We start from the raw sequence: 23,839 nt of genomic DNA, 5'->3' as shown, positions 1-23,839 counted from the left end.
GTGGTTAAGAACATGGTTTTAGAGGCCAGGTGCGGAGGCACTTTGGGAGGCGGGTGGATTGCTTGAGGCCAGAAGTTCGAGACCAGCCTGGCCAACATTGTGAAACCCTGTCTCTACTAAAAATGAAAAAAATTAGCCAGGCATGGTGGCACATGGTAGCATGTACCAGTAGCTGGTAATCCCAGTACTCAGGAGGCTGAGGCACAAGACTTGCTTGAATCCAGGAGGCAGAGGTTGCAGTGAGCCGAGATCGCGCAACTGCACTCCCGTGATCTCAGTGATGGAGTGAGACTGTCTCAAAACCAAAAAAGAACTTGGTTTTAGAGATAAACCTGGCTTTACCACTTAGAGACCTTAAAGCTTTGGTCATGTTCTTCACCTTCCCTCCTCAGTGACATGGAGCATATAATACTTCCTGTCTCTGCCTGGCACATCCTGTGTGACAATAAAGTACGCTCTGCGCTTAGCTCGACCTATGGTAACTGCTCTTGAGGCCGGCGACATTTTGCATAACATTCATTTTCAAGGAAGGGTCCTTGAGGATGTAGTGTAAAAATATAATTTAATTTGGCAGACTTAGAAATTTATCCTACATCCCACAGTAACCATGCTTTGTGTCTTCTGAAGCCAAATGAGAAAGCAGGCATTTGTCTGGTTTTCCATTGGCATCCTGCTCAGTGTGTGTGTGTGTTTGAGAAGATAATTTGCAGCTTAGCTAACTGAGCTGAAAATGAAGCTCATTTGAAAGACATGCTCCACCTGGAGGTAAAGAACAGCCTTGTTGAGTTCTGGGCTTTCAGATCTCATAGGCAGAATTTCTCTGCCAATACAGCGAATCTCTTAAGTTGTTGGATCTTCCCCTTTTGGGTGTTATTTGTATTATGTAACTGATTATTAAAGAAAAACTATTAGCTATTATAGTTGCTCAAGAAGTTTGCTTTCAAAGGCAACAACTTTTCATGTTTTGTCCCTTTACAAAATTATCCCAATTCTGATATCTCAATGCTTTTCTCCTTTTTCAGGAGCCCATGTCTGACACTCATTAACTATAAATGTTAATGAGGTTAGATCAGTAAATTTTCGTTTATGTTTTTCTCATTTGTTGACCTAAATGATCTTTATCCAAACTATTCCAAAATCTGAATTTCTGGGTCCTTCTTTCTTTAAAATATTCTGTCCAATACTAAAACAAACAAACAAACAAACATTTGAGAACATGAGTAACCTTTTGACTTTATCCTATATCTGTTTCCTAATGTTGGGTTCCATGTCTTTCTTGTCAGAACACACTGTTGCAGCAGCTAGGAGTGGCTCCTTTTTCTGAGGGCCCTTGGCCCTTGTACATTCACCCTCAAAGCCTCTCTGTGCTTTCACGCCTCCTGCTCATCTGGCAACATAAAGCCAGTGCTCAAGGTGACCCTGACGTCCCTGAATGCCTTAAAGTTTGGGACAGGTAAGATGCCTCCAAGAGAAGGCCTGTAGAGAAGGTTATTTCCTTTTTTATTTGTTTGACTTTGTAGTTAATCTGTGGCTTTGATACATTACTGTAATGATAATGTTTAGAGTGGGAAGGGTAGAAGAGGGATGGAGTTGGAGAAGTGCTGTTAAAAAAACAAGTATGTCAACTTTGGTCTGGAAATAAAGTCTCCCTGTAGCACATGGCGGATTTGGTTATAATTATTAGATGGAACTACAATCTTGAACAGAACCAATTTTATCCTGATCTGTTTTTTTTAAAAGACAAGCAGGGAAGCCAACTCTGTCCTTGGTTATTTTGCTTTCAACATGAAGCCACTTAGGGGGACTTGCAGTCTTTTTTGGACAAATTTTAAAGAATTCTTTTCCTTGGGGGAAGCTCAGATTAATCATCTAAATCCGCTTTAGATGGACCTGTATTTGCCATTTTTGTTTACATGGTTAGAAGTCTTCAAAGCAGTTTGTTTTCCTAAAAGGCTTTGCTTTCTTTTCCCCATTCTAGGATCAAATAGCTCTAATGCTGGATTTTAGAAATCATAAACCTCCTTGAATGCCAAAGACTCACTATATTTTTCCTGGTGGAATCTTGCAAAAAGGCTGAGAGGGTAGAGGGGTGCAATGAGGGAAACCCTTGTTAAACACACAAATCTCTTTCCTAATATTAAACCACAAATCTCTTTCCTAATAGCCAAAGGCAGTGGAAACATTTGGCTACATTCATTCCTTTTTTGCATAAAAGCTCTTCTGACAAGTTCTCTGAATAGTATACTTTCTTTTTTATTGCTTTATAGTCTATTGAGTTATTTTTGACTATTATCATGCAGTGATTTTTAACCTGTAGTATAAACTCTCAAAACTAGAATTAAATGATAGAATCAAAGTATAGGGAAAAGTAATTGAATTAGTTTTACCTGTCCAAGTTTATTAATCAGAAAGGAACAATAGCAGCATTTTTGGGGGTAGCTTGTAGTACTTTTCACGGTCACAAATGACAGGGTGGGCATTAATATGCCTGTGTTAAGGCTTGCCTCAAGCGATCCTCCCCTCGACCTCCCCAAGTGTTAGGATTATAGACTGAGCCATTGTGCCTGGCTGGCCAAGTCTGACTTTTTTTAGCCAAAATTTAGTTTCTGTCTTCTCTTTACCATTTAGCCTTTTTTTCTTCCTTAATTTGTTATCTTACTGCCTAGGTTTAGGAAATTTAACTCTTCTAATGCTTGCCATTATAACTCTTGGAGAATGCTCTTTTTCCCACCAGACATAGTCATCTTTTCTCTCTGGTAGGTTTTTGTCTACAATGAAGCAGAATGCCCTGCAAGGCGTGGTGCCCAATGAGACAGAAGATTTGAATGTAGAACACCTGCAGCTGCTCCTCCTCATTTTCCACAACTTCACTGAGACAGGCCGGCGGGCCATATTGACGCTTTTTGTCCAGATCATCCAGGAGTTGAGCGTCAACATGGATGCTCAGATGCGCTCCGTGCCACTCATCTTGGCTCGCCTCCTTCTCATCTTTGATTATCTGCTTCATCAGTACTCCAAAGCCCCTGTGTATCTGTTTGAGCAGGTACAGACCAACACATTCTTTTTTGCTTCACTGTTATTGAGAAGTTAATTCTTCTCAATGGTTACCATGATCCATAGCCCAAATGACCTAAATAACCTGCTCACTTTAGGTTTCAAGTGTTGGGAGGTTGGTGGGTAGGATTAGGAGAACCACTGAGACTTGTAGTTGATGTTTAGCCGAAGTGATAAGTGTAGATTACTTGATTTGATGCATTTTTTAAAAGTGGAATGTAGGCTGTGTTCAAAGGCGTTCTTCCACGAATTGCCCTGCTCTACCTGTGTCTGATGCAGTGCCCTGAGCATCGGCCCTCAATGAGTATTTCTTAGTGGTTGAATGACAGTCAAGTAGTAACTTTTATGGATTGGTAAATTCCTTTGTTGTAAGGATCCAAAATGAGAATAGGAGGTCCGTTCAAACTTAACTGTGTTCAGCATTTCTTAAAATGTTTCATTGAGCACTAGTCCCTTTATGTTCCACCAAAAATTGCATTCCAAAAGTAGTCACAGAAAAATCTTTAAATTTTTATTTTGGCTAATGAGTTTCCCAGGCTTTGATATACCAAGCTATTATCATACCTGAGTGAAAAGCTGAATGGTGCCCAATAAAACAGAATATTTGAATGTAGAATACCCACATTCAGACTCCCAAGATTTAGTGTATCGAGCTATTATCATGCCTAAATGAAAAGCTGAATGGTGACTGTGTATCTTTCTTAATTTCAGTATTTGTGTTTTAAAAGGTACAGCATAACCTGCTAAGTCCTCCTTTTGGGTGGGCAAGTGGATCCCAGGACAGCAACAGCCGCCGGGCAACCGCTCCTCTCTATCATGGGTTCAAAGAAGTAGAAGAAAACTGGTCTAAGCATTTCTCATCAGGTCAGAAAGAAGATTGTCAGTAGGAAACTGACTTACTGGTTCTCACTGGCGGGGTTGAATTAGAAGCTTGGAGACTCTTGGAGGATCTTTGGTCATTTGCTTTAGTGTAATCCCTATGGATGGCAAATCACCTATGGATTAAAACATTTCAGAAATGGACTCCCACATAGCCTACATTTATTTATTTTTTTTAAATTGAGGCCAGGGACTGTGGCTCATGCCTGTAATCCCAGCACTTTGGGAGGCAGAGGCTGGCAGATCATTTGAGGTCAGGAGTTCGAGACCAGCCTGGCCAACATGGTGAAACCCCATCTCTACTGAAAAAATACAGAAAACATTTAGGCAGACTTGGTGGTGCCTGCCTGTAATCTCAGCTAGTCTGGTGGCTGAGGCAGTAGAATCACTTGCACCAGGAAGCAGAGGTTGCAGTCAGCTGAGATTGCACCACTGCGCTCCAACCTGGGCAGCAGAACAAGACTCTATTTCAAGGAAAAAAAAAATTGAGGCTGAGAATGGTGGCTTATGCCTGTAGTCCCAGCACTTTGGGAGGGCAAAGTGGGAGGATCGCTTGAACCCAGGAGTTTGAGACCAGCCTTGGCAACATCGATCCCATCTACCAAAAATTATTTTAATAAGTAGCTGGGCATGGTGGCACGTGCCTGTGGTCCCAGCTGCTTGAGAGGCTAAGGTGGGAGGATCGTTTGAGCTTGGGAGGTTGAGGTTGCAGTGAGCTGTGATCACGCCACTGTACTCCAGCCTGGATGACAGAGTGAGACCCCTGTCTCAAAAAAAATAAAAACTAAAAAATAAATTGAGACACAAGAAATTAGAATCCTGGTGTCTGGCCATGGGGTACAGTATATGGATTCTTGCCACTCTATGTGATTAATTTTCCTCATTTTCCCTTAGAGTTGTGGTTCTAATGTACAGCTAAATTTCATTTTGGGTCTTGGTGACATGCTGGTCTGAAACTAATGTGAACATGAGATTATCTCTAGTGTTTCTCTCATATAGCAATTGTCTGTTCTTTGGATGACGTATTTCTTGTGTGTATTTTTAATGTGCATTTGTGCTTATCCTGAGGATTATTAGATGTTAAGTGTATTTTGTGGAAACTTTTGTGAAACCTTAGTATGAACTTACTGTTCTCTCTTACTATTTGATGTTAGGGAAACAGCATGTAAGTTTAATGTGTTCAGACTAATGACATAATTTGTTGATTGCTTTGATTCTAGAGCACCCTACTTAACTCTTAGAGCAATGGTTCTCAATGGGTGGTTTTGTCCCCTCCCCTCCAGGACATTTGGCAATGTATAGAGATATTTTTGGTTGTCATAATGGGGGTGCTACTGGCATTCAGTGGGTAGAGGCCAGGGCTGCTGTTAAATCACCTAGAGTGCACAAGATGGCCTCCCATAGCAAACACTTATCTGGCTCCAGATGTCAATATTGTTAAGGTTGGGAAATCTTGTTATAAAGTATTTTCTGAGTTTTTACGTTGCATACTAGTTAGACAGAGTTAAGAATGAGACCATTCTTTTAATCAGCACATTACTTTTCAGACGCTGTCCCACAACCCAGATTCTACTGTGTCCTGTCCCCAGAAGCCTCAGAGGATGATTTGAACCGACTTGATTCTGTGGTACTAGGAATTTTAAAACTGCATTTTATATGTGGGTCAGATGGTTTTCCACCAGAATCAGCCTACTGGGGGGAAAGGGAATAACTGACTTTTTATAGTCAGGAAATGTGGTCTGTGTTACGATTTGAGCTCATTCTAATAGGAAAATGTTACTTGGATATTTATTTGTTGGGTGCACTTTTGATGTGGGGGTCGTCCTTGCTGGATTGGCGCCTCTGGCACTTGATTTTTGAAGACAATCTTTGTTAGCGTTTTTCACATGCAAGTATTTTAATGGACAAAAATAATTGCCTTACTCTCTTATTCTAATGCCTGCAGTTGTGTGCTCACAATAGCTTGCAAACTGTGAGTACCATCCCAGAATGGGAATCTGCTCCAAGGAGAAGTTAATGAATATGATTTGATGGGATATTTTGTCAATCATGAGGATAAATGATAGTGCATAGGCAGTAGGAAAAAATACTTTAAAAATAAAGAAATGATTGTCTGTCTTTCTTTCTTTATGTCAGGCATGTGACGTCCTTTTCTCCAAGCTTGTCAAGTATGATGAGCTTTATGCTGCACTGACAGCCCTGCTTGCAGCTGGGTCCCAGCTTGATACAGTTAGGAGAAAGGAAAACAAGAATGTAACAGCCTTGGTAAGATGTTGGAACCCTGAGAAGTCTTTGGGTTGTGTTTGATCATTGATCATTTCTATCAGAAATTTTCTTCTGAGATGTAATCAGTTTATTGAATATTAATTTGCAAAACTGACTGATTCTTCAGTATTTCTAGGTAGTTTGGGTAGCTATGTTTACCTTAAAGAGAATTTAATCAGCTTTTGCATTTTTTTTGGTTACCATTGAGATAACTGTAATTTAAGAATTAGTGGTCCCCCCCAAGTGCCATCTCTCCTGTGAATACTGGTTGATTGATGTGTGATATTGAAAGCTTCAAGCTTGATATTTTTCTGTGGCTCTGTTAATGTGTCTCTATACTTCTAGAAGCAATTCCAGGCCACAAAAATGAACAGCTGATTGCAGGTCTGCTAAGCAGAATGTCCTGCCCTCTTTTGGTTAATTAGTAAATTATTAGGGAGCCAAAGTTGTCTTGGAATAGCCTTTTTGGTCTGTGAAATGTGCAGAATATGGAACAAATTATTTGTATGTGTGTTCTGCCATTTTCTGGTAGGTGCACTCTCTAGAAAGATCTGGAGAATGGACTTGGGGGCCAAATGTCAATTTAAAATCAGGACTCTACACAGTTCTTTAAAAGTTGCATTTGGAGCAGTTTGTACTGTGAGGGAGATCTTGAGGCAATACCAAGTGCTACCTCTATGCTCCTTTTCCTTTCTCCAGGAGGCCTGTGCCCTTCAATATTACTTCTTGATACTATGGAGGATCCTAGGAATTTTACCACCATCAAAGACTTACATTAACCAGCTATCCATGAACTCACCTGAGATGAGCGAATGTGACATCTTGCACACTCTGCGATGGTCTTCTCGGCTCCGGATCAGCTCCTATGTCAACTGGATAAAGGTAACACAGAGCTTGCTGCTAAGACTATTCAAAGCCAGAGTGCTTTGTGCTTTCTGAAGCTTTTAAATTTGAAGATGATGAAAGCTTTGGACTCTGCCTATATTGATCTCCTAAACACTTTTTCTTGCTGTCCAAATAGGATCACCTTATCAAACAGGGAATGAAGGCTGAGCATGCTAGCTCGCTCCTAGAACTGGCATCCACTGCCAAGTGTAGCTCAGTGAAATATGATGTTGAAATAGTAGAGGAATACTTCGCTCGACAGGTATGTAGTATTGGAGCCTAAATGATAGAACTTGGTTTCTGCCATAGCCTTTTGCCACAACTAATTATATTTTGCATATTTTTAAAGATCTCATCCTTCTGTAGTATCGACTGTACCACCATCTTGCAGCTGCATGAAATTCCCAGTCTGCAGTCCATCTACACCCTTGATGCCGCCATCTCAAAGGTCCAGGTCTCTTTGGATGAGCATTTTTCTAAGATGGCTGCTGAGACTGATCCTCATAAGTCGTCTGAGATTACCAAGAACCTACTTCCAGCCACGCTGCAACTCATTGATACCTATGCATCGTTCACCAGGTGTGGTGAACTGCCTGCCCAGAGATGCACATGCACTCTGCACTCTGTGCAAATCCCCCAGTGACTCAGAATTTGATGTTTTTCCCTTTCGTCAGCTTAGGGTTTTTTCCCCCATGGTATAATGCATTCTTCTCTAGTATGAAGGGGTGCTTGATGAGGGAATTTTCAAATAGTGCAGGAGGAGTCAGGAGGAAGTTTAATGTCTATAATTCTTTAAATATTTTGTACCATTTTACTTATAGGATACAGAGAAAGGTAATGTAATTTTTCTAAATACTGTCATTTTTCTTATTAACTGAGTTAAAGCTCCTCAAGTGCTCTTTATTATTATTAAAGAAAAATTTTTTTTTGAGGTGAAGTCTTGCTCCTGTTGCCCAGGCTGGAGTGCAGTGGTACGATCTTGGCTCACTGCAACCTCCACCTCCCAGGTTCAAGCGATTCTCCTGCCTCAGCCTCCTGAGTAGCAGGGATTACAGGCATGACCACCATGCCCGGCTAATTTTTGTATTTTTAGTAGAGATGGGGTTTCACCATGTTGGCCAGGCTGGTCTCAAATTCCTCACCTCGGGTGATCCATCCGCCTCGACCTCCCAAAGTGCTGGGATTACAGGCATAAGCCACCGCGCCTGGCCTTTAAATGCCCTTTAAATGTCATGATATGTACTTGGAGAAAAACATTTCTGAATGAGTTAGAACTTATTTCAAATTCAACTCTTTCTATGACAAACACTGTAGACTTGCATGCCCTGTAGACTTTGGTCTGTATGATGTTTAAATATTTTAAAGTTAATTTCAGTATATAAAATTAGGAGATTATTCACAAGTCTAGATTTCTGGCTTTTCTTAATTTGGAAGAACTGGCAAAACTGGGCCTGACTTACTTCTGAAACAACAGTAACAGACTGGAGCTGAGAATTAGTTCCCTTTGCAGCAGTTTTCACAGAGCTCTCTCAAGCTTATTTACTTTATCTGGTCCCTGTAGGATCTCAGTGTTCACTCCTGTTCTATGGGGCTTTTTTTTTTTCAGACGTAGTCTTGCTCTGTCACCCAGGCTGGACTGCAGTGGTGCGATCTCAGCTCACTGTAACCTCCGCCTCCTGGGTTCAAGTGATTCTCCTCAAGTTTCCCGAGTACCTGGGATGACAGGCGCATACCACCATACCTGGCTAATTTTTGTATTTTCAGTAGATGTGGGGTTTCTCCATGTTGGCCGGGCTGGTCTCGAACTCCTGACCTCAGATGATCCACCTGCCTCAGCCTCCTGAAGTGCTGAGATTACAGGTGTGAGCCACCTCGCCCGGCTCTGTGGGCTTTATGCTGCCCTAGATCTTTGTCGTACTTAACTAACCTTGTCTCTTAGTGTGACTGCCTTGCAGAAGATAGAGGGCCGTTGTTTGAGGCAAATTTTTTGAACAAATATGTATGGCTGCTACGTGCCACATACTTTTCTAAGTGCTAGGGTTATGGCAGTGGCCAAAGCACACCAAGTCATTGCCCTCTGGGAATTTACAGGCTGTAATCTGGCCTACTAGGCCAGTGTTTTCCACACTGAGCTGTTAATGTTCCTGGCCAAGTAAGCTTGCAAAATGTTGGATAAACAGTTTTTTTTGTTTTGTTTTGTTTTAAAAAATAAAGTATTCAGAGCCTTTACTAGATAACCTTGTCAATCTTCTGAGGTGGAGGAGGAGAATAGATATAGTATTCACTGTTTCTCAGGCTTGTCAGGCAGTTAAGGTTTGGAGATTTTTTGGGAGCATTTCAGAGGAGGGGACATTCTTTGGGAAACGATTACCCATGAGACCAGGAGGAAGCAGGCACTATCAATTATATTAAATAGATAGGAAACTGAGAGAGAGGATTTTCAGCCAGTCTAGGCCTAGTTTTTCCTAACTGGTGGAATTAGATTCCTATGGCTTCACTTTCCCCTATTTTTCCCCCAGAGCCTATTTGCTGCAGAACTTTAATGAAGAGGGAACAACTGAGAAACCTTCCAAGGAGAAACTGCAAGGCTTTGCTGCTGTTTTGGCTATTGGCTCTAGTAGGTGCAAGGCAAATACTCTGGGTAAGTGAACGAATGTGCTTTTGAATAATGTTACAACAGCTACTACTGCTAGTACTACTACTTCTCTCCCTTGGTGCCTACTGGCATTTACTGCTTATTGGAGCCTTTTTGTGTATCAAGCATTTAGGTAGGTTTGTCTGTTTTGATCTTCACAATAACCCTATGAAGTGTTACTTTGATCCCCATTTTACTCATTAGAAATTAGGTCTAGAGAAGTTACTTGTCCAGAATCCTGCATCTTGCAAGTGATGGAGCTGGGATCCAAACCAGGATCTGTTGGTTCCAAAACATAAGGCTATTTTGTCTTTAGCACAGATCTTTGCTCCGCTCCCCTCCCTTTCCCTCCCCTCCTCTCTTCTCTCTTCTCTCGGCAGAGTCTTGCTCTGTCGCCCAGGCTGGAGTGCAGTGGTGCTATCACAGCTCACTGCAGCTTTTACCTCCTGTGTTCAAGCAGTCCCCCTGCCACAGCCTCCCAAGTAGCTGGGATCCCAGGCACATACTACCATACCTGTATGGTATTATACCTGTATAATTTTAAAATTTTTTTGTAGAGATGAGGTCTTGCTATGTTGCCCAGGCTGGTGTTCTTTTTATTTAGAGGGGATAGGAGGATTAGCAAGCTGGTACTTTTGTGCCCGGAAATAATCTCTTTGCTGGGTTAGGAATGCTCTGGTAGAAATTTAGGGTGGAAAAATCAAAGGGCTTGATTGGAGTTAAGTACAGTAGTTACCCTTTAAAATTTACAACCGTTTGTATTTTCCTTAATTTCAAGCTTTAAATATTCATTTAACATTCAGATAGTCTCACTTTGTACTGCTGCATTGAGTGCTGTTCTTAATGTATGTTATGATCCCTGCCCTTAAGATTTGTCTTAAAGAGAAAAGAGATCAAGAGAAAAGTGACACCTATTTATAGAAGGGGAGCAGATGTTTAATGATGATTTCAGTCTGACTTGCAATGATTCACCCTCACTTCGCATCTTATTTTCAGTTGTCGTCTTTACTTGCAAGATTAGAAAGTGAATATGATGGGAAATGAAAACCTTACAATTGAGAGTGTTAGCTATTAAGCAATTAACTGGTTCTTGGAAATAGTACTGCTATTGAAATATCCATCTAAGCTATCTTACTAATTATTTTGACAGCCTGGGCTGTACTGTTTCTTTCTGCATTTGGGCTTGGCTTTTAAAATGCTCTGTGTCGTTCCTTCTTTCTTGTGATGATTCCTTGTCCTTTCTGTTGCCTCCAGGTCCGACACTGGTTCAGAATTTGCCATCGTCAGTGCAGGCTGTATGTGAGTCCTGGAACAACATCAATACCAATGAATTTCCCAATATTGGATCCTGGGTGAGTCCCTGTCTGTTCCAGGGGTAGAACTACTGAGTGCTAGTCATTCTGTCTTTTGTTCTTAAGCCTAAAGGAATTAGGCTTAAACTAGCTACCAAGAGATCTTCATATACTGCAGTAATATTGGCTATGGCTGAATCAATAATCAATGCATTTAATCACCTAGTTGGTTCTCATATGGCTTTTTGCTCATAAGTTTGTGTTGTCAGAAGACAAACCATTTTATTTATTTGAGCCTCAGTTTCTTCACCAATTGAATGTTGGACTGCGACGATTCAGTGTATTGAATGTTAAGTGCCTAGCATATTACCTGGCACATGAATTCCCAATACATGTTAACTCTGTTTCCTTTGTAGGTTATATGGCAGGAACCTGCTCCTTTTGTAACAGTTTTACAGGGTCACTTTTAGCTTCTCTAGGCTTTTAAATACTACTGAGTCTTCTGTCAGTTTACTTGCTCTTTGTATATCCTCTGCTCACACTACCTCTATTAACAGATTATTCGCTTACTGAAGTTCTTTTGAAAAGCTAAATATTATAGTCTTGTTATCCCTGCTTTATGATTGTGACCTCTGTTTACACCACCCAGAGCTTTAGTAGAGACCAGATGCATTGCAAAATCCAGTTCCTTCTCAGTCATTATAGATAAACAATAGTTTTACTTTAAATATAGTGCGTTATATTATACTCTAATCATTTGAAAGTGGTATCGGATATTCATTGCATTTAACTGTTAACTTTGTACTAATTAAAATTTAACTGCTTTCTTTTCTGTACCCCACTTCTCTTCCCAGCATGAATAACAGTGTATACTGAGTAAGGCTATTGTTTATAAACGTCAGTGGGGTCTTAGTTTATATCAGTTTTTTTCCATGTGAGAATTTTTTCCAGGGTAGATGGTCTATCCATTTACATCTGCTTTGCTTCCTTTCAGCGCAATGCCTTTGCCAATGACACCATCCCTTCAGAGAGTTATATCAGTGCAGTGCAGGCTGCACACCTGGGGACTCTCTGTAGCCAAAGTCTGCCCCTGGCTGCTTCCCTGAAGCACACCCTCCTCTCACTGGTCAGGTTGACTGGAGATCTTATTGTGTGAGTATCTACTACATAGCCCCAAGGACTCTACGTCTGTATTCTATTGTGGTTAAAGAGGGAGAGTGAGAGTTTTATAACTATGTAGTAATGCTTTCTTGTATACTTCTTTAGCAAAGAGTACCTGTTGTTTTAAAGTGTGAACACTTACCTAGAATGATTTTTTAACTTAGATCTGAAAGACAACAGAGTACTTCCTCTTTTCTGTAGTATTTTTCAGAAAAGGCTTGCTGGCTTTAAGACATATTGCAATTTGGAGATGTCTTGGGTTTAAATTTTAAAGTGATAGTGACAGATTATTTGATAATGTTTCTCCAGAATCATAGTGGGATAAATTCCACTATTGTAGGAACCAGGTCAGGCCAATGGAGGGACTATTTTATCTTCTTATACATAGGTAACAGGTAAAGTCTCATATCATATTGCCCTAAAAGTGATCCAGGTTCCTGGCAGTTCTTCTAGAAGGCTTGTCTGGAATGGAATACTTGCTTTGGTTTCAGTTAATTTTCTTTATTGAATATTAGAAAATGCAGCTCATTAATTTGACATTTTAATAAATGAATTTTTCAAGTGAAAATGATTTTTGTTTCTGATAAAATAATGAAAAAGAATAATATGAGATTGTATGATGATACCTGTGTATAAAATAGCTATCATGAGAAAAAGACTGGAATAAAGGTCCTTGCGCAATTCCCCTTCCCCTCTCCCCTGGCAAATAATTGAATTACCCTGTCCTTGCTTTGCAGCTTTTTGAAGGAGTGTGTTCACTAACTCGATTTCATTTTCTTTGCTAAAGTTGGTCCGATGAGATGAACCCACCACAGGTCATTCGGACCCTGCTACCACTTCTTTTGGAATCAAGCACTGAGAGTGTTGCTGAGATCAGTAGCAACTCCCTGGAACGTATCTTGGGCCCTGCTGAGTCTGATGAGTTCTTGGCTCGTGTTTATGAGAAGCTGATCACTGGTTGTTACAACATTCTGGCCAATCATGCAGATCCTAACAGGTGAGCTTGATGGAGAACAGTCAGGTTTCCTGTGACCTACTGCTACTATCAGTGAAATGTACCAACACTGCTGCCTTTAGGTCATTAATTAATAGCTTATTGTTTTTGTGTGTGTGTTTTTTTTAATTCTGAGATATGGTCTCGCTCTGTTGCCCAGGCTGGAGTGCAGTGGGGCTCACTGCAACCTCTGTCTCCAGGGCTCAAGCAATCCTCCTACCTCAGCCTCCTGAGTAGCTGGGTCTACAAGTACATGCCACCATGCCCAGCTGATTTTTTTTTTTTTTTTTGTGGTAGAGATAGGTTTTGACATGTTGTGTAGACTGGTCTTGAACTCCTGGGCTCAAGTGATCCTCCTGTCTTGGCCTCCCAAAATGCTGGGATTACAGGTGTGAGCCACCACACATGGCCAGCTTATTGTTATTTGTGTTTTTCAGCAGAAAATTCTGTACTTGTGTGCATTCTGCATTAATATGGAAATATGTGAAGAGTTTTTTGGAGTCCTTTTTTGTGATTAATTCTTAGGAATAGACATTAAGAAAATGGAAGACTTAAATGTTTAGATTTGGAGACTTAAAATTGTTTTTAATGATTATCAAGTGCTACTCTGGCTCTGATGAGATGTACAGAGGAGCTCACTGAAATTCGTTTCTAAAATTTGGTGATCGTGCCGCTGAAATGAGTGTGGAATGGGCAGTCCCACAGCATAGCTGTACCTTGGTAGTTTAGGCCACATTGCTGTAGATGAGCTGTAAAGAAAATTCTGTTTCCTTTTCACCCCACTGAGAATTATACAAATGAAGGCGCCACATGTTGGAATTTCCTGTCTCTTTGTTGTTGAGTAGTCCAGATTTTCATCAAGGATTCCTTTTATTCCCTTTCTCCTCTTTTCTTTTTCTTTTTAACAGATAAATAATTCCAGACACTTTTAGCTGTGTGGAAATGATTTGTCCAAAGTGTCTTTTTCCCTAAATCACTAGCAGATCTGGATTAGGACCAAGTTTTAGATGCCTTTCCTGTTTAATTTCCTAGGAAAGAGGATAGAAAAATAAAGTTGAGAGGCTGCTATTAATTCAGTAAACGTGTATTGAACACCTACTTTGTGCCAGGCTTTATGTTAAGCTTTGCCAAAGCAAAATTGGACATTGCCATCAAGGTCAAACAGGCAAACTTTGGATTTTAATAAATCACCATGAGGAGGACATTGAAACAGGTCTTAGTACTGGTGGTTAAGTTTTCCATTTGATCCTCAGTGGACTGGATGAATCCATCCTGGAGGAATGTCTCCAGTACTTGGAAAAGCAGCTGGAAAGCAGCCAGGCCCGTAAAGCTATGGAGGAGTTTTTCTCTGACAGGTGAGCCGTGTTTTGCTTTATTCCGTAAATAGTTTTTGAATGCCTCTTGAAAGTAAGGAGCTATATATGTTGATTTAGGTACTTATTATCAGCAATATTTAAGGCCTGCTTAGGTGTCTGCACTTTGGGGAGTTAATTGCTGACTCCTTGGGGTTATTGGTGAGGGGGTTAATTTCATGAATGCCTTGTGTCATTGACTCATAAGTGGCCATTTTCCCCAGAGGAGATGAGATTGTGAAGAAAGGATGCTTTTTATGTGAGGCTTTAATGTGATTCTTCCATTTTTCTCCCCTCCTGCCTCCCAGTGGAGAACTTGTACAGATCATGATGGCAACAGCCAATGAGAACCTCTCTGCTAAATTCTGTAACCGAGTTTTGAAATTCTTCACCAAACTCTTCCAGCTGAGTGAGTGACAGCTTTTAGTAATCTTCTTATGGGAACTTTGATGTCCGGCAAATACTGTGCATATCTTCTGCCTGAGTTTAACTACAGCATGAAAATGCTAACAAGTGGAGAGAATCCCTCAGAGAAAGTTTGGAAGGAAGTTGAAAACTTGCTTTGAAGCCATTTCCCCTTTTCCTGGCTCACAATTTGCCCCTTCTTTCCCTTCCTCTTGCCCTTCTTTATTGACCCTGGCCTCTTGTTCTGCTCCTAGCTGAGAAGAGCCCTAACCCGAGCCTGTTGCATCTCTGCGGCTCCCTGGCACAGCTGGCCTGTGTGGAGCCTGTGCGCCTGCAGGCCTGGCTCACCCGCATGACTACATCACCCCCAAAAGATTCTGATCAGCTGGATGTAATTCAGGAGAATCGGCAGCTGCTGCAGTTACTGACCACATACATTGTTCGGGAAAACAGGTAGAACAACTACATTTCTGTCGTGTTTCCCTAGCAACCCCAGAAATATGTTGATATTTGCAGTTATCTTTTCTTCAGGCACCAGTCTTAGCTTTTTCAACATTTTCATATCTACCTCTCTCTAGACTCAAGGATTCTAGTGTATGTAGCTCCTTGATTTTTTTCCCATGGGAAAACTTGGAATGACTTGGCCTGTCAATTACAACCTGAATGAAATGTTTTATGTTCTGCTAGCCCAAGTCCAAAACTGGGATTGGTATTGTAGTTATGTATTTAATGTTTAATTTAAAACTTCTTTTATAACACACAGAATGAGATTCCTGTTGATTATTCACCAACTTGCTCTTTCTTTTCTCCTAGCCAAGTTGGGGAAGGTGTGTGTGCTGTTCTTCTGGGCACCCTGACTCCCATGGCAACAGAGATGCTGGCCAACGGTGATGGGACTGGCTTCCCTGAACTTATGGTTGTGATGGCCACTCTGGCCAGTGCAGGTCAAGGTGCTGGTCACCTTCAGCTTCATAATGCTGCTGTGGATTGGCTGAGCAGATGGTAAGATGCTGAAATTGTATCTGTAGGTTACAACATTGATCTTGGAGAAGTGGGTTACTTTCTTTATAGCTCAAAGTGAGTATAGAAGAAATTTGAATCTCTACCCTTTTATTGGAGTTTGGGGTACGGGTAGCAAATAGCTTTGTTCACTTTAGACTTCGTCTTCATCATTTTCTTAGTAGAGTTTCCTATTCATTGTTCCCAAGAGAACTCTTGGGGAAAGTATGCCAAGTGTTAACGATAATTCTAAGGCCAGAGCACCCCAAGCTATGTAACTATATAGTACTTATGGAGTTTTTTAAGAGTGCTTCTGCTTCCCAGTGTCCTCAGATTGATTCAAAGTTAATAAAGATGCTTTATTTCTTTGGTTTCTTAGATGATTTTTTGTCTCCTCTTTCCCCTCTTTTTTTCTTTGGGACAGCAAGAAATATCTGTCACAGAAGAATGTGGTTGAAAAACTGAATGCCAATGTAATGCATGGAAAGGTAAGAAAAGTGAGGAATGACAATGGGGGGTGAAAGGAAAGATGATTCTCACCTCTGTGGTCAGGTGGAAGTCTCTTGTTCCTATTGAGTTCTGTGCCCGGCTAGCCTACCAAGGATAAGGCTGATAATCTCGAAGATCTAGAAGTGTGTAATTGCTAACTGTGTGCCTTTAGGCATCTTTTGGCTGGCAAGAAGTGATGGGAAGGAAATATACTGGTAAATAAGCAGACAGAATCTTTCTTAAAACGTAGAGTTCCTGCCATCCTAAGATATTGGAATGTTATGGGAAAGTGTCTCCCTGCTCAGGCCTTGGAACTGTGCCACTCTGAGTCAGTGTTATAAGAGGCCAAATACGGCCTCCTCAGCTCTAGCCCAGATGCTAAGCTTTGTTTAATTTGCCTGAAGGTTCTGGTTACTCTGGTGAGAAAAGGGGTTTGAAATTGACAGAAATCCTGCATTCAGGCATTTTCTTCTCCTGCCCAACCCATGAACTGGCATAGGTGGCTAGGAACAGATAACTAGCCTCTGAGAACCACTGTGGTACCATTCATTACTCCCTCCTTACTTGCTGATCTTTATCCTTTCAGCACTGACATGTCAGAGTGCAGAGCAAAGGAACTTAGAAATCTGAGTCTTTGGTGCCAATTCATTGGGTTTTCTAGGCAAGCATGAACTATCTGTAGTGATTTGCTAGAATTTTTTTTCTCTTGATTTCTGAAGCTATTCCTCTCCTGCATTACTTTAAAGCCTGATAATTAAAATGACTTTCACTTAATGGTTAAAAAATGCTAATGTTAGGGGCAGAATGCTTCATACTCTAATCTGGTCTTTTCTTGAGTGATTTTAATCTGTTTTTACTCTATTCGTCTAATTTCAATCCTACTTCATCTTACAAGACTTTGTAAAGAGCTGTCTTTGTGCTTAAGAATGAAGGAATACATGTTACTTCAGTACAATTGACTGACCAGCTACGTGGGGAAGGAGTGGTAAAAGCTGGTTAATAGATAATAAAAACACACTGTTTTTCTTCTCTGCTTTCATACCATTTCCGTGATCTTGAGCTTTATTTGAAAACATGGAGAATCTGAAGTTTCTGTGGGGCTTCTCTTGCAGCATGTGATGATCTTGGAGTGCACATGCCATATCATGTCTTACTTGGCTGATGTCACGAATGCCCTGAGCCAGAGTAATGGTCAAGGCCCAAGTCATCTCTCAGTGGATGGGGAAGAGCGGGCCATTGAAGTAGACTCAGACTGGGTGGAGGAGTTGGCGGTGGAAGAGGAAGATTCCCAGGCTGAGGATTCAGTAAGTACTAAGTAATCTCGAACTTAACCTTTCAAGGTAATGACTGACTGGCATGATACCAAGCTTTTGGGCTCTTTTCTCCAGCCTCCTGTGAGCTTCAAAACTTCCTAGACCTTGTTGCTGCCAGACCCCAATTTTCTAGGCCTTCAGAGCAAGGCATGGGGATCTAATCTCTGTGGAAAGGACTTTTTCTTTTTCCAGAGTCCCTTGTCCTGCTTTTTCAGTCTTTAATCTCAAATGGAATTTTAGGGATGAGTTCTTCATGGGGGTAGTGGAAGCTCCCCTATAGAGAAAGCATAAGATGTTTTTTTCTTAACCACAAACCCCTAAGGTCTCACTCACCTGAAATAACAACAGATTTTCAGCCAGCTAGCTATTTCCAGTTGTGGTAGATTTCCACTGGTCATTTATGAGTCAATTATTAACCCCCCCATAGAGTGTTGAGGCACGTGTGTTTTTGTGGGTGTTTATATACAGGGGTATATTTTGAATTAAAAAGACTTCTTGTTTTTGAAGGATGAAGATTCTCTTTGCAATAAACTCTGCACTTTTACGATCACACAGAAAGAATTCATGAACCAGCATTGGTAAGAGTAGTTCTTCCTTTAAGGTGAAGATTTGCTGGGCACCGAATATTGGGACTTCTGAGCTTATTTGCTGGTTCTTGTTCTTTGCAGGTACCACTGTCACACCTGCAAAATGGTGGATGGGGTGGGTGTCTGCACAGTGTGTGCTAAGGTGTGCCACAAGGATCATGAGATTTCCTATGCCAAGTATGGATCCTTCTTCTGTGACTGTGGAGCCAAGGAAGATGGCAGCTGTTTGGTGAGAGGACCCTCCCTGAGCTATAAAGGGTGGCTTGTTCGTGACATGGGATTACTGAAGCCAAACTGGAAAATTCCCATCACCTCTAGGATACCTGAGTCTAGGAAGATGTTCCAGCTCACTCGTTGATGATCTCTACAGTTGGTGGCCTAAGCATTTCATTTAGAATATCAGAACCAGCAAATTCCTTAGAGATCTTGTAGTTAATTTTTCCTAAGACCTCCCCACAATTTCAGATGTTATAATAAGGCCTGATACTGTGAGTGGATAAAGAAGTTAGATATTAGGTGAATATTATGAAGATCAGAATTTAGGCTTTTGAGTAACATTGAAATGCTTAGCCAGTTTCTTCTTTGGGTCAGATTTTCTTCAGAGATCTCAGACAGTATTTCCTCTGTGCTTGAGGCAAGAACTTAGGGACTCTGACGTTTTCTGTCCCTAGGCACTGGTGAAGAGAACTCCTAGCAGTGGCATGAGCTCTACCATGAAGGAGTCAGCATTTCAGAGTGAACCCAGGATTTCAGAGAGTTTAGTGCGTCATGCCAGCACCTCACCAGCTGACAAAGCCAAGGTTACCATCAGTGATGGAAAGGTTGCTGATGAAGAGAAGCCCAAGAAGAGCAGCCTCTGCCGCACAGTAGAGGGCTGCCGGGAAGAATTACAGAACCAGGTGGGGCAGACTGGTGCTCCCTAGTAAGCAGACAGAGTTCAGAGCCTGCTGAACTGGTGTGAGAGTAAACAATGCACTTGGCTCCGCTTGCAACGCATTTTCTCCTTTACCCATTTTCATAGTGTGAATACAAATACTACGTATTGTCATCACAAGGGAAGGATTTATGACTGAGCACTATTAGGCATATTATGGGGGGTGATGGAAGCATAAATTTTAGTTGTGTCATACTCTAGAGTACCCTTTCTTGGCCAGGGTTCCTTATCTGAAACACAGAAAACAAAATACAAAATGATTTGAGGGTTTATATTCTCAATTTTCCCAAGGATGGTACAAAACCCAAACCATTCTAGATACATAGGAGAGAAGTTAGCTCATTTCATATGAGGGATGCCTTTGCGCATTAGGATATCTGTGCAGGACCCCTGGTTTAGAAAGATTGCTCTGGAGTTAGTAGCGCAAATGCATATTGATTGGAATCAATGCCAGGATTGTGAGAATGAGAAGATGGCTAGAATATCAAGCTGGAAGTGAAGTAGCTGGATTCTGAAGGAAGTTACTGGCAAGATGATTGTTAGGAGTATTATCCATTGTTTTTCTTTTTTTTTTTCACTTGTGTATTTTTTCTGTTTTTCTCAGGCCAATTTCTCCTTCGCTCCTCTCGTGTTAGACATGCTTAATTTCCTTATGGATGCCATTCAGACCAACTTCCAGCAAGCTTCAGCTGTCGGGAGCAGCAGCCGTGCTCAGCAAGCCCTCAGTGAGCTGCACACAGTGGAGAAGGCAGTGGAGATGACAGACCAGCTGATGGTGAGTGTCTTGGGCCATGACGTTTGGTGGCTGTGGGAACCAACAAATTTGTTGAGATCCCAAAGTGTGCTAGATGCTCTGAGGAGTATACTTAGAGCAGTTGATCCTTGGCCGTCCAAAACTTAGAATCTAAGACATCATGACATGCCCAGAACATATTATGAACAGTGTAAAAATCAGCATATGAGGTGTGGCTTCAAAAGAAGAGAACTGGCCAAGGGTGCGCCTATTATCCCAGCACTTTGGGATGCCCAAAGCAGGTGGATTGCTTGAGCCTAGGAGTTTAAGACCAGCCTTGGCAACATGGTGAAACCTCATCTCTACCCCAAAAAACACAAAAAAAATTTAGCTTGGTGTGGTGGCGCAGCAACTACAGTCCCAGCTACTCAGAAGGCTAATGTGGGAGGATCACTTGAGCCCAGGAGGTTGCAATGAGCTGAGATCATAGCACTGTACTCCAGCCTGGGTGACAGAGTGAGACTCTGTCTCAAAAAAAGGAGTGGGGCTGGGGAATCCAGGGTCATTTTGGCCAACAAAGAGAATAAATCTCCTTTTTAGTTCATATAAATATATGAATCCCCAAGAGGTGGGGAACTCCATTTTGGAGCAACTAGAATAGTAGAGAGTTTTTATTTTTAGAAAATAGAACTTTATTGTATCTTCTCTAAAGTTCATCTAACTTGCAAAATAATGTTTGTCCTTTTTTGCATATAGTCCTTTAGATAACTTTCCTTTAGTTTCTCGTGTCACATTGGTTATAAGGTATAAGTCATTATTGACTTTAAAACCTGCTGCTCAGCACTGAATATATGACTTCTGATGTGGCCTTCCTGGCCTTTTTTAGCAGCAGAGTTAAGTAATAGAAAGTAAAGTGGTGGCAATTCCAAAAAGGAAGTGAACAAATATTATGAATGAGATACATGAATAGATCTCATAAATTGGCTGTTTTTTTTTTTTTTTTTTTTGAAGACGGAGTCTTGCTCTGTCACCTAAGCTGGAGTGCAGTGGCATGATCTCAGCTCACTGCAACCTCTGCCTCCCTGGTTCCGGCGATTCTCATGCCTCATTCAGCCTCCTGAGTAGCTGAGACTGAAGGTGCGCACCACCATGCCTGGCTGATTTTTGTATTTTTAGTAGAGATAGGATTTCACCATGTTGCTCAGAATTGTCTCAAACAACTGTGTTCAAGTGATTTGCCCCCTTGGCCTCCCAAAGTGCTGGGATTATAGTTGTGAGCCACCATTCCCAGCCAAAGTTGGCTGTTTTTTGTTTTTTGTTTTTTTCTTTTGAGACAGAGTCTCGCTCTGTCACCAGGCTGGAGTGCAGTGGAAGGATCTCAGCTCACCATAACCTCTGCCTCCTGGGTTCAAGTGATTCTCCTGCCTCAGCTTCCGGAGTAGCTGGGATTACAGGCGTGTGCCACCACGCCTGACTAATTTTTATAATTGTGGTAGAGACGAGGTTTCACCATGTTGGTCAGGCTGGTCTCGAACTCCTGACCTCATGATCCGCCCACTTCAGCCTCCCAGAGTGCTGGGATTACAGGCGTGAGCCACCGCACACAACAAAAGTTGGCTGTTTTTAAGGGAATAATAGTCAGTTGGAAATATACACGTACATACACATATATATTCTGGCATTTTATTAAAATCAGTCACAGTTTTTGCCAGGTGCAGTGGCTCATGCCTGTAATCCCAACACTGGGAGGCTGAGGTAGGCAAATCACTTGACCAGAGAAGTTCGAGACCATCCTGGGCAACATGGTGAAACCCTGTCTCTATAAAAAATATACAAAAATAATTAGCCAGGTGTGGTGGTTCATGCCTGTGGTCTCAGCTACCTGGGAGGCTGAGGCAGGAGGATTGCTTGAACCTGGGAATTCGAGGCTGTAGTGAGCTGATATCACATGACTGCACTCACCACTGAACTCCAACCTGGGTGACACAGTAAAACCCTGTCTCAAAAAAAAAATAAAATAAAATTAGTCACAGTTGTATTTGATATTCTTGGAATTAAAAGAAGTCGTAAGATCAGTCACACTGTTAGAGCGTTGGTTTTTAGATATTAAAGATGAAGTGAAAAAATACTTGGGTTGGGGACCCATCAAGTTGCTGATTTTTATGTTGCCAGGTTAGATCAATGAAAAAAAAAATCATCTGTCACCACAATTTGTAAGAGATTGGACATTTTAACATTCTTTTTAAAAGAAAGACCAGTACTTTGTATTTAAGTTTAGCTTTATGAAAACATTTACTATGTTGTTCTTAATGGATTATTAATAACTTTTAACAAATTTACCCAGCCATCCATGGTTTGAAGGCTGAAATCACTGCTTTTGGATGACTCCATGGTGCGGTGTCTCAGTCTCATGAATAGTGCATGAATCCACTTGATTTTATTTGCTTCATTACTGCCCGCTTTCTCTGCTTCTTTCTTTGCCAGGTTCCCACCTTAGGCTCCCAGGAAGGTGCCTTTGAGAATGTGCGGATGAATTACAGTGGAGACCAGGGCCAGACCATCCGGCAGCTGATCAGCGCTCATGTGCTCAGGCGGGTGGCTATGTGTGTGCTCTCCTCTCCCCATGGGCGCCGCCAACATTTGGCTGTCAGCCATGAGAAGGGCAAGGTGGGTCCTCCAATTCTTGTGCACTTACTTTAGGTCATATTGTCTTAAATGCTAAGCAAAACAACTTGATGACCACGTTCGGATTAGCCCTCTGTGGGAAAAAGTCCGTTGGGTTCTAAGAATGCTTTAGGGACAGATCTTGTTGAGCTTTTCAAATACTTGGACCCCGAGTTGATTTGATTAGACCTAGAGCTGGTATGACTAGGATAGACTGTTTCTAATTAGTGAATTTCCACTCAAAACGTATTCTTCAAGCCCTCAGGAAAAAGTAATGACTAGCAGTTACCTAGGACAGGTTGACTCCCAGTCTTGCCCTGTTTGGTCACTCTGGCAGGCATAAGCCGAGAGACAAAAGTTTTCTTTTGGAATAGGAATACTCAGTGTTGCTTATGTAGTCCTGCCCTGCCTTCCCAGCTCTGTTAAGGATATAAGTAAATTTGTATTGTTTTATAGAGCTTGTAGAAGTTGGAAGAATGCTAGGTATCTTAACTCACACTTTTCTGTATTCTGGCCTCTCCATCACCACTAATATTGTTTTCACTTTTAAGTGAAAATATGGATACTCCTTAACTCTAAAATCATTTTAAAAACAGTTCCATGGAAAACTAGAAAAGGACAGTGGTACATAGGTATTCTTAAACTATTTTGCGAACTAACTTTATAAAGAGAAATTGTTTTCATTACTTACCTGTTCTGTCCTCCATGGAAAGACATTCCGTGGCTTTTAGTCAGGAGAAATAGAGATTAATATTGATCTAGGATTTTCTACTAGACTTATCTGTAAAAAAAAAGAAAAAAGTGTGCAACCTGTTACCCCTATTGAAAGAGTTTTTGTTACTTGCTTGGACTTCTCTGAGAGGACCAGGAGTAAGAATAAATTGGTCATTGTTCCTTTGCAGATCACTGTTCTGCAGCTCTCTGCACTCCTGAAGCAAGCGGATTCCAGCAAAAGGAAGTTGACTCTGACCCGCTTGGCTTCTGCCCCAGTTCCTTTTACTGTGTTGAGCCTCACAGGAAATCCCTGCAAGGAAGACTACTTGGCAGTTTGTGGGCTAAAGGTAAAAATCCTGATCTAGGTTTTGATCCTTGAGCTGTAGATTCTAGTCATCTTCTCTCCCCTGTTCTCAGAACTACTTTTTCTTATTCATTGTTGAAATTAAAGCTTAAAACCTACTGAAATGCAAAAGGAATTTTT

The 23,839-nt window shown here is 41.3% G+C and overlaps 1 protein-coding gene across 1 annotated transcript in view; it reads left to right on the top strand.

The window, feature by feature from the left end:
• UBR4 (ubiquitin protein ligase E3 component n-recognin 4) overlaps nucleotides 1-23,839 on the top strand; it is a 139,110-nt gene that overhangs the window by 30,766 nt on the left and 84,505 nt on the right. Inside the window, exons 18-41 of the mRNA XM_025381474.1 lie at nucleotides 1,284-1,453; nucleotides 2,761-3,043; nucleotides 3,783-3,918; nucleotides 5,481-5,560; nucleotides 6,070-6,198; nucleotides 6,898-7,080; nucleotides 7,220-7,345; nucleotides 7,433-7,662; nucleotides 9,603-9,724; nucleotides 10,973-11,070; nucleotides 12,005-12,162; nucleotides 12,959-13,168; nucleotides 14,419-14,520; nucleotides 14,826-14,926; nucleotides 15,177-15,375; nucleotides 15,736-15,924; nucleotides 16,346-16,409; nucleotides 17,523-17,714; nucleotides 18,231-18,301; nucleotides 18,392-18,539; nucleotides 18,982-19,209; nucleotides 19,849-20,019; nucleotides 22,462-22,644; nucleotides 23,544-23,702. Coding sequence (XP_025237259.1) covers nucleotides 1,284-1,453; nucleotides 2,761-3,043; nucleotides 3,783-3,918; nucleotides 5,481-5,560; nucleotides 6,070-6,198; nucleotides 6,898-7,080; nucleotides 7,220-7,345; nucleotides 7,433-7,662; nucleotides 9,603-9,724; nucleotides 10,973-11,070; nucleotides 12,005-12,162; nucleotides 12,959-13,168; nucleotides 14,419-14,520; nucleotides 14,826-14,926; nucleotides 15,177-15,375; nucleotides 15,736-15,924; nucleotides 16,346-16,409; nucleotides 17,523-17,714; nucleotides 18,231-18,301; nucleotides 18,392-18,539; nucleotides 18,982-19,209; nucleotides 19,849-20,019; nucleotides 22,462-22,644; nucleotides 23,544-23,702 — 3,732 coding nt within the window. The remainder of the gene's footprint in view (nucleotides 1-1,283; nucleotides 1,454-2,760; nucleotides 3,044-3,782; nucleotides 3,919-5,480; nucleotides 5,561-6,069; nucleotides 6,199-6,897; nucleotides 7,081-7,219; nucleotides 7,346-7,432; nucleotides 7,663-9,602; nucleotides 9,725-10,972; nucleotides 11,071-12,004; nucleotides 12,163-12,958; nucleotides 13,169-14,418; nucleotides 14,521-14,825; nucleotides 14,927-15,176; nucleotides 15,376-15,735; nucleotides 15,925-16,345; nucleotides 16,410-17,522; nucleotides 17,715-18,230; nucleotides 18,302-18,391; nucleotides 18,540-18,981; nucleotides 19,210-19,848; nucleotides 20,020-22,461; nucleotides 22,645-23,543; nucleotides 23,703-23,839) is intronic.

Source organism: Theropithecus gelada, chromosome 1, assembly GCF_003255815.1.
Source record: "Theropithecus gelada isolate Dixy chromosome 1, Tgel_1.0, whole genome shotgun sequence".
NCBI lineage: Eukaryota > Metazoa > Chordata > Mammalia > Primates > Cercopithecidae > Theropithecus > Theropithecus gelada.
Note: the sequence above shows the minus strand (reverse complement) of the source record. Positions and strands in the feature narration are given on the sequence as shown.